The sequence below is a fragment of the Tupaia chinensis genome, unplaced genomic scaffold (genome assembly GCF_000334495.1).
Source record: "Tupaia chinensis unplaced genomic scaffold, TupChi_1.0 Scaffold000146_1, whole genome shotgun sequence".
In the NCBI taxonomy this organism is placed as follows: Eukaryota; Metazoa; Chordata; class Mammalia; order Scandentia; family Tupaiidae; genus Tupaia; species Tupaia belangeri.
Window position 1 is genome coordinate 6,780,254 of NW_006159616.1, and position 10,049 is coordinate 6,790,302.

At 55.9% G+C, this 10,049-nt stretch overlaps 1 protein-coding gene across 1 annotated transcript in view; it reads right to left on the reverse strand.

Annotated features, from left to right (window-relative positions):
• LOC102502468 (protein-arginine deiminase type-4) overlaps window positions 1-10,049 on the reverse strand; it is a 36,313-nt gene that overhangs the window by 10,755 nt on the left and 15,509 nt on the right. The window contains exons 4-9 of the mRNA XM_006145431.2: window positions 8,005-8,072; window positions 6,154-6,271; window positions 4,578-4,703; window positions 2,854-3,032; window positions 2,590-2,693; window positions 1,710-1,821 (exon numbers count right to left, since the gene is read on the reverse strand). Of these exons, the coding sequence (XP_006145493.1) occupies window positions 1,710-1,821; window positions 2,590-2,693; window positions 2,854-3,032; window positions 4,578-4,703; window positions 6,154-6,271; window positions 8,005-8,072 (707 nt within the window). The remainder of the gene's footprint in view (window positions 1-1,709; window positions 1,822-2,589; window positions 2,694-2,853; window positions 3,033-4,577; window positions 4,704-6,153; window positions 6,272-8,004; window positions 8,073-10,049) is intronic.

Here is a 10,049-nt window from a genome sequence, read left to right on the forward strand (position 1 = left end):
TCCGGGGCCGGGAGGACACTGTCAGGCTTCCCCGCGTCTGGGAAGGCCCTGGGTTTGCTCCTACAGTCTTGGCTGTACCCGGCACGCATGTGTCCATGGTCCAGGCCTGGCTGAGAGGCTGGGGGGGCTGTGGAATCAAGACCCTGCTGTCTCTCTGTCTCTGTCTCTCTCACTCTAGAGAAAATAAATAAACTTTCAACAAATAAAGAGTATCCCTCCCTGTCTCCTCCCCAAAGGAGGGCAGGTAGCCCTGGCCCAGCCCATGAGGGCAGGGCACTAGGGTGGTCTTAAAAATGAATCTGGTGGGGAGCCAGCAGTTAGCATAATGGCTGTGTCACTGAACTCCCGCGTAGTTGACCGTGGTTCGAGCAGGGTTCGTGTCCCGGACCCGGTGGCTTAAAACTCACGCCGGGCGCGTGTGCGTGCGTGCCCAAGATCCCAAGAGGAGAATGGAGGAGAAGGGATTGCGGCGTGACCATCCCCTCTGGGGGGTGATTTCTCGCTTTCTGTCTCTTTGTCTCTCTCTGTCTGTCTGGCGAGCACATGCGCCCTATAGCGAAAACCTCTCAAAAAAAAAAAAAAAAGAATCTGGTGCTGGGCTACCCTAGTAGCCAAGTGCTTAAAGGAGCCAGATTCCACGTGGCTGACCGTGGCTTGAATCCTGGCCCCAGTGGCTTGAAAAAGGTGCCTGGCCCGTGTGCATGCATGCCCCAAATCCCTGAGAATGGGGAAATGGAGGACGGACAACTGTGGTATGAGCAGACCCCATGGAGGAGGTGCTTTCTTCCTCTCCCGCTCTCTTTCTGACTATATCTGGCAAGCACTCATGCCCCCTGGTAACTAAAAAAGAAAAAATGAAAATGAATCTGCCCCTCCTGCCTACTGGACGTAACCCCCGAAGGTCGCTAGCGGCGGGCCGCGTGCTGCCTCCATCCTGGCAGGTCGGACAGCCCCGCGTGGTAAAGACGCCAGGACAAGAAAGGAAGACTTGCGTGGCCTGAACAGAGCTCGTTCCCTCCTGTCCCCCTCCTGTCTCATCACGCTTAGGGGCTGGAAGAAAGAGGAATGAAGTCCTGCCGGGGGGCTGGGGTTAGGAAGGGGGTGCATGGACATGGGGGACCGTTTAGAGGTGGGAGTTGGGACCGAGGAGGACAGCCCAAGGCACCTCACAGGCAGAGGTAGGTGCAGGAGAGGTGGTGCGGAAGGGCAGAGCGCAAGGCAGAGCACGCAGGGCAAGGAGGCTGTCCATCCTGCCAGCTGCCCACTGGGACGACTCAGGACCAGGGGCTGGGTGCCGAGCCAAGTGAGACCCAGCCTCAGTGGTTGGGGCCCTCCCAGTGCGATGGGGAGACTGGCACGGAAACAGCAAGAGTGATGCTGCTGCTGGCACTGGGTGGGGGAGCCAGCCAGGAGAGCCCCGGAAGCCGGCTGAGCAGGGGATGGGAGCTGTGGAACGTTCTGGAGCAGGGGTGTAGCCTGGCACTCAAGGGACAGGTTGACCTGAGCCCCATCATTTCTGGGGCTGTCCGAGGGCTTTCTAGCAGGAAGGGGGCTTTTGCCCCAGTGAGTCCAGTGGGCTCACGGTGGCCCCAGTAACGCCAGGTGGCCCATTGACGTCCCTTATGTAAGAACTCAGAAGTTCCTACCTTCCTACGCACCTGAGGAAGGACGGCCAGTAAGCCGGGTCCCCCTCCACCTGCATCACATACCTGCATCCACTGGTCATCCATGTTCTCCTCCTCCGGGCAGACCGTCAGCTTGCACTTGGCTTTCTTGGCCAGAGCAATCACTGACTTCAGAAAGTCTTCATTTTCCAAAACCCTAGACAGGGCAGGAAAGAAGCGCCTTAGTGCTCTGGATTCCGGAGCTCAGGCTGGAGGGAGGGTGGGGACACGAGTGCTTGGAGACTCCCATGGCCTGAATAGAGACTTGTTCCCTCCTGTCCCCCGTCCCCCTCCTGTCTCGTCAAACCCTTACAGCAGTAAGGATTCTGTCTTCCACTGAGAAGACAGAGTTGGGAGGGGGTCCCTGCTCCCGGGACAACACTGGCACTAAAACCGCACCTCCCTGGCTTCTGGCCGGCGTCCTGACACCAGGTCTCCTCACTCCTGCCTCTGAAGCCATCAGAAGAGGACTGGGCAGGTCCAGCTCTCAGCTATGGGCTGAGTGCCGAGGCCTCCCAGAGTGCAGGTGGGCGCCTCCACCCCACAGACAAGACCCGGCAGCTCAGGTCACTCGGGTTCCATTCACCAGGAGTCGCTGGTGCAGCAGGTCCACGGGCCACACTCTGGGAAGCCCTGGAAGCCTGGCTCAGGGACAGAGAGGCCTCACCTTCCAGGTCTAAGACTTCTGTAGGCCCCAGGTGCTAGAGCAGGCCTTGGCCTGCATCTGGGCAGGACAATGGCCATGACCGTGGCAATGACAACTTTCCTTCTATTTCCCCTGCAGTTTCATGTCAAAAAGGCAGCGCGCTCTCCAAGAGTCAGGGCAGGGGTCTGTTCCTCCCACTCACACGGTGACACTGCAGCCAAAATTCAGGGCCCCGCTCCTCCTGGAGCTCTGAGCCCGCCCCGGAGCCCGGGCCCTCACCTGCACACGTACACCTCCTGCGGGGGCTGGGTGTTGGGGGTCATGATCCAGGGGGCCACGCGGAAGGCCACACTGTCTTGGAAAACCAGGGTGTGGGGGACCTCCTGCGGGGAGAGGAAGAGCAGGCCCCGTCATAGCAGCCAGGTCCAACACCTGCTGTGACCTGGTGGCAGCGTGGAGCCTCCCCTGCCAGCTGGGCTCTGACCCCTCCGCAGCAGGCTGCCGTCTGGAAGCCCAGGCCCAGCTCTGGGTGTTCTTGCTTACCAGGTTGGACGAGTCCAGCAGGGAGAGGGTGAGGAGGACGAGCCCCGGGAAGTCGGCGTCCGGGAAGACCAGGCCCTCCACATAGAAGTCCGTGCTGTGCTGGCCGCCCGGGAGCTCCAGGACATGTGAGGGTTGCTGGGGCCCCAAGACCATTTTGTACCTGGAGGGCGACTTGCCCCCTGGGAGAGAAGGAGAGGCTCAGGCCTGGGTCCACACCTCTCAGACCCTGTTCCCATCCCTCTCCCCAGCAAGAGGGGCCTTTCCCAGAGCCTCTATGTGGCCCCGCCTGCAGGCCCTCACAGCTGAATCTGGCCAGAGCCTCTCCTTACGGCTGGGGGGTCCAGAAGGAGCAAGATGGGGGTCCCTCTTTACAGGACATCTAATACACACCATTCATTCAGTCACTTACTCATCTCCTGTCAGCTCTCAGCTGGGGCTGGGATGGCTTGTGGGCGGGAGGGAGACAGAGTCAGCATCCTCCCCTCCTCGCAGGGAGTGCCAGTCTCATGGGTGCGTAGGAAGCAGCAAAGAGCAATCAGTGCTGCGAGGAGGGGAAGCCCTGAGGGCTTCCTAGAGGGGGTGACACCCAGGCAGAGGCAGGAAGCCAGTCTGCCACCAGGCCAATTCCAGTTTAACAATTTGGTCTAGAATGAAGAGAGTCTGTTCAAGTCATGCTTCTGCAAGACCCCCCACTCACGGCTCCCGGACGTGGCTTCCTCCACCTCCCGCAGTCTGGGATCAGAAGTCTGTGCCTGAACTGCCCCTCTGGCCCTCTGGCCCTCTGCCCTCACTTAACACTCTGCACACTCTGCTGCGGCCACACTGGTTTCCCAGCATGCCTCAAACCTAACAGGCGCAGGCCCGCCCCAGGGCCTTTGCACTTGCTGTTCCCTCTGCTGGAGCGCCCTTCCCTGAGGTGTTCCCGGCTGCTCCTGGGCCTCTTTCTGCTCCGTGGCACCAGACAAGGGAAGCCTTCCCTAGTACCTTCTCCCCACACCCCAGCTCCACCCTTACCCATGTCCCATCCCCTGCTGTGCTTTGGTTGTTCATTTGTCAGGTTTTTGTCATAGGGCACGTGCACTCACAGGGAGGAGAGAGACAGAGAGAGAGAGAAATCACCCCGGGGGCATGGCCACACCACAGTCGGGATCTCAGCCACATACATGCACACACATGTGCCCAACATGATTTTCAAATCACTGGGTCCAGGACTCCAGCAGCCTTAACCACCGTGCCACCTGCTGGTCTTTCTGACCATGCTTTTTAATTTTTTTCAGAGATTTTTGCTATTGGGCATGTGCTCTTGCCAGAGACAGACAAAAAGCAAGAAATCACCCCATCCCAGGGGGACGGCACTCTGCAATCCCTTCTCCATTCTCCTCACACGTGCTTGGTGTGATTGTCAAGCCACCGGGTCCGGGATTCAAACCAAGTTCAGCTATGTGGGAATCCAGCCACCTTGGCCACCATACCACCTGCTGGCTCCTCCTGCTGTACTTCTCCACATAGCACTTGACACCATTGCTTGTCATCTCTCCCAGCCCACCAAGATGAAAGTGACACGGGGCAGGGGCTTTGCCACATGCCCGACTTTGCCCTGCGCCTGGGGCCAGGCCTGGGCTCACTGGGTAGCAGGTGCCCCTGTGCTGCCAGGAAGCTGCGGATGTGTTTGATCAGACAGGTGCGTGTGTGTGTGTGTGAGGGGGGGGGAGAGGAGGACTCACGTGTGGCGTGAAACACCCGCACTTTGTCCATCTGAGATTTGGCCACGTGGAGCACCAGCTGGTGCCTGGTGAAGAAGTCCTGGGGAGTCTTCACGCTCAGGGTCATCAGGGACATGTCCTGCAGGTCTGGAAGGAGAAGGACATGGCCGAGATGCAGCCGTGGGAGCAGTGGCTGGTGGCGTAGGTGGCTGACCCCGCCGTGGCTGCCTCGTAGGAGCCTGCCCGCCCCTCCCCTCAGGCCTCCCTTCATATGTCCCTGGTTCTAGCGTTCTTAGGTTAGTTCCGGGATCTCAAGGATGTTTCCCGTTGGGAGTGAAAGCTGATTAAGTTTCTGGTCTCCCGCCATGGATGATCTGAGGACGCCAGCTCAGTGGGGCGGGCCCAGGCTCATCCCGTGCCCGGCAGTGTCTCCCGCACACGGCCCCGAGAAGGCTGAGGAGCACCTGGAACACCAACTAGCAGTGGCGGGTGTTCAGAGACGTGTGTAGGAGTGAGCAAAAGGTTTCTGCCCTGGTCCAAAACAGGAAGTGGCCTTTGCGAACCAATTGAACAGCCGACGAGGGTTCAGGAGAGCAAAACAACCACTTCTGAGGGACCGGGTGGTGGCCAAGGGGCTGAGGGTTTTGCGGTGAAGTGGCTTGAATTCAGGGGCTGTGTGAGCGCGGAGAAGTCACAGTCGCTCTCGCTGCCCCTCCCCTCTCCGCAGTAAGCCAGGAGGGGGTGCACAGGAAGTCTCATTACAGGGCCTGGTGCCCTGGGAGTGCCTGCCGAGGGAGCTGATTTGATGATTACTGCGTGCCTGGCGTCAGGCCAGGCCGGCGGCACACAACTTGAAGATGCAGCCATTTCTAGGCTATTCTAGCAAGTCCCCAGGAAGGCCCCGCTGCTGCTTCGCCCTGCCTGCCTCAGCCCTCCACACCTTCCTCCAGTGCAGGTGGGTGGTGCGTCTTTCCCTGGGCTAGCCCCCGGCAGCTCAGAGGCAGGCCCGCAGAGAGATCTTGCATCCGCCACCATCCTCATGCCCCTAGACTTGACCTGGAGTCAGGGTCAGGTGTTCAGATCCCGAGTCTGCCACTTACTAGCCGTGCGACCTCGGGCTAAGATCACACGCGGCTCGCCGTCCCTTGCCTTAGTTCCCATCTGTACGGTGGGGAGATGGTCTCTACCTCCTAGCTCTAGGTCAGAGAATCAAGTGAGGAAGTCATTCTGAGTGGTGCCTAGCTCATGGCAGGGGCCTGGGGGCTGCTCTGGGTGACGCAGGGGTACGCTTTCATTTTGGATTCTTTCAAGCCCCAGGTTTGACCCAAGAACAGATGTTTGGGTCAAGCAGGGAGCAGAGCCATGGAAACTGAGCCTTCAAGAGGCTTTAGGAGAGTCGGCATTAGTCCTGGCTCTTCTTTGACGGTCGTGTGACCTGGGAAGGTCCCTTGTCCCCTCAGAGCCTTATTCTGTTCTTTCACCTGTGAAATGGACAGGCTGACAAGAACACGCTTTGGATAGCTTCATTTCAGGGGGCGGTAGAAGGCCCAGGCCATGTGGACAAAGGGCTTTACACAGGAGCTGTCAGGGTCTTCACCTTTGCTGTCAAGCACCTTGTCATCTTCGCAGTCCATAGTGGAAGACTTGCGGTTGTCTTTGTCACAGTTCACCAGCAGGATGGCGCCTTGCCCACGAGGGCCCCAGGTCCAGGTCCCCTGGACATCAGAAGAGAAGAGGCAGGCTTAGCCACCACGGGCCCTCCAGCTCTTGGGAGCATGTAGTCAGCTTCCCCTGTCATCTCTTAGGCCTCGTGCCATTTATACATCTTCTTCTGCATCATATAATTCTTTGGACCCAAGAATGAGTCTTTGCCTACTCCAAAAGTTATAAGCAAATCCATAAAAATACAGTCCTCTTAATTCATTTTTTAAAAAAGAGGTTGTTGCTTTAGGCCATGTGCCCTCTCTGGAGAGAGAGACAGAGACAGTGAGAGGGAAAGTGAGAAATCACCCTCCAGGGTAGAGGGCCAAGCTGCAATCCCTTCTCCTCCATTCTCCTTTCGGGATCTTGGGCACGCAAGATCCCACTGGGGCTGGGACTTGAACCAAGGTAGGCCATGTGGGAGTCCAGTGACGCAACCACTGTTATCTGCTGGCCCCCCTTCTGTTCATTTAAAAAAGTAGCCAGACAGCAAAACTGATCTTAACAGCTCTTTAAAAATGTTGAGTGGACAAAGCAAATGGCGCTCACTCTGTGTGTGGAGATCCTAATCTAAATAGTTACTGTTATGTGCACTCTGAATCACTCAGCCACCACGGCGTGGGTGCTATTCTTAGCAGCCACTGCGCATCCGTGGAGATGAAAGCAAAGTAAGCTGCCCCACCCTGCAGGGATCTAGCAGGGATGACACCCCCTCTGGCAGGGAGGCTTGACCCTGGGAGGTGACTGCATTTTGGGTGGGAGCCAAGGGCTGGGTCCCACTCCTGGAGTTGTTGTTCTTCTCTGCACTTCTGGCTGATCCCACGGAGGGATCCTGGTCTCTGGGTAGGTCACGGCCTCGGAAAGTGCATGGCAGCATCGGCTTGTGCAGGAAGCTCTGTGGTCAGAGACACCCTGAAGCTTCTCTGCAGCCTGGGTCAAGGCTACTGCCCATGCCGAGCCCATCAGGTGACCTTCCTGCAGTGCACCTGTGCTGCCCTGCGCTGCCCTCGCCTGGCGCCTCCTCTGCCAGCCCTTCCTCTCCTGATGATTCATCCTTGCTGGAAGCACCTTGGGGATCTCTCCCACTGGGGGCTACAGTCTGGGTTTTAAGATTTTCTCTTTGCTGCGTATTAGTTGGGTGCCTCTCTGGAGATTCTGATTTGTAGAACAAAACGTTCTCTGAACTCACAACTGGGACAAATCCGTTGTAAAAGAGATAGTAAGCTGGAGCCAGCTGGTGGCATGAGGGTTAAAGTGACTGGGTCCCACATGGTCAACTGCGTGATTCGAGTCCCAGACCTGGTAGCTTAAAAAACACGTCGGGTCTGTGTGTGCGTACCCAGAGTCTCGAGAGGAGAGTGGAGGGGAAGGGATTGCAGTGTGGCCGTCCCTCGTAGGAGGTGCGTTCTCGCCGTCCCTCGTAGGAGGTGCGTTCTCACCTTCCTTCTCTGGCTCTCTCTGTGAGTGCACATGCCTCACAGTAAATTTTAAAGAGAGACAGTAAATTACAAACCCAAATATTACCACACTTGATCTTAGTCAAAAGTCCAAGAAACAAGGGAATGTTAATGATGGTTTTTCTCTTCTCCTTTCTCTGTTTTCCTAAAATGTGTCTCTTTTTTCATCATTAACTTAACATGGGACGCATGAGAAAGACTGCTGTTCATCCCATCACCACAAGAGGGTGCCTAGGAGCACCCAGCGGGGCTGAAGGGCGTGTTGGGAGTCCGTTGAGGTGGAGCTGTACCTGGTCTTTCCTGGCTCTGGTCGGCTTCACTTTGCCAGTGCGGGTGACGTCTGCATGCAGGGAGATTTCTGAAATTGCACCAAGTGAGAGAAGGTTAGCGAAGGTACGGGGTGGGGGCCTCAGGCTGGCCCTGCATGGACAGGTCCTTCCCTCAGGAGACTATCTACACCCAGTAGGGAACCTCTCCCTGTCCTGGTCCGAGATCCTCCCGGCATGCCCACTCCAGGAAGCCTGGCTGCAATCAGACAGCAGAGCTGGGGCTTCTGACCATATCCGCTTTCCTTCAAGGAGGGCCACACTGTGATGTCAACCAGCCCCTACACGTCTGGCCACCCCCAGACATTTAAGAAAGAATTTACAGCCACCCAGCTGGAGGATCGCTGTGAACTCCCTGGCCCTTGCCGGGCTCCTAGCCCTGGGCCTCTGTCGCCTGGGGGCAGGGGACAAAGCGGTTACACCAAACCCACCCACTCTTCATTATGCGTGCTGTGTCTGCATTCAAGGACACACATGATCCCAGACACGTCTAGCTCATTTGTCTGTGAATCCTCCTCCTCCTCAGAACATACGGCGACACTGTCATCTCAGTAACAGAGCTGCGTTCCCTGCTGTGTCTTTAGGGACCCTCGTCCCACGTGAGGCTGGCCCGAATGGCCTTTGGAACATACTCAGAGTCACGTGTCAGTACGTGGCTAGGATGGGCTTGTTCTTAGGGGCCTGACTTCCCAGTCCTTTGGCTAGCCAGCTGTGACCTCGGACAAGTCTGCTTCCTCCTACGCCTCCGCTTCCTCACCCATAAAGTGGATAACAGAGCCAACTTCATTAGATTGTTGTAAGAACCAAAGGTGTAGTCGTAGCAGCGTGCTTGGCATAAGGTAAGTGCTCCGATACTATTTATTTATTTTAAAGAATTACTTTATGTAACGTTATTTATTTATTTAAATTCGACCAAAGAGGGACAGAGCAAGAGATGGAAAGTGAGAAAACAAACCGCCAGGCCTGGGACTTGAATCGTGGCCGGCCATGTGGGAGTCCAGTGCCCTAACCACCACGCCACCTGCCAGCTCCTGTTATTATTATTTAAATGTGTATTAGTGAACAAAATTCACTAATGAAATGAAGCCTGAAGGCTTCATATACTATTATATATTCAATATACATGTAAACAGCATCGTAAGGCCAGCCCATAGCCTGGTGGTTAAGGGAGCTGGATCCCACACAGTCAACAACGCAGTTCAAATCCCACACCTGGTGGCTTGAGAAACATGGGCACATTTGTATGTGTGCCCAAATCTTGACAGGACAGAGAAATGGAGTAGGGAGGGCTGCAGTGTGACTGTACCCCACTGGGGTGCTTTCTTCCTTTCCCTCTCTCTCAGTCCTTGACGAACACATACACCCTCTGGCAAATTAAAAAATAATAATATTGTTATTGCTAAAAATGAAGTCAAGTTAAAAAATGGATGATTTAAAGAAGAATTTTAGGGACCAAAATGTGATATGGTGGTTAAGGCATTGGATCCCACATTACTGACTGTGGTTCGAGTCCCAGAGCCAGCCACATCAAAACCACCCCAAGCATGTACGCACATGTGCCCCAAACCCCAGAAGGCAATGGAGGAGAAGGATTGTGGTGTGGTCATCTTCCCCCCCGGGGGATGATTTCTTACTTCCCCTCTCTCTGTCTCTCTCCAGTGAATGCACACACCCTATGGCAAAAACCTTAAAACGATAAAAAGAGGATTCTTAAATAAATTTAAGATAAGTCTGAGCAGACCATTGAAATGACAAAAACGGTGAGGACGGTGTAAACATGGACTCCGAGGAGCGCTAGTCTAAATCACTGTATGACAGGGCCGTCTGCTTTTGTTTATACATATCAAGATGTCAAAGGGCATGACGAGTCACACTGAAAATCCATACTCGCTCTCCCACCCGAGCAATACAATTACAGGGAAGACGCCGCCTTTCTCGGCCGCTCACTGACTGGGGGTGGGTACGGTTCTGACCCCTCGCTCGGTTCAGTCTAACACCAGCTCCTGGGG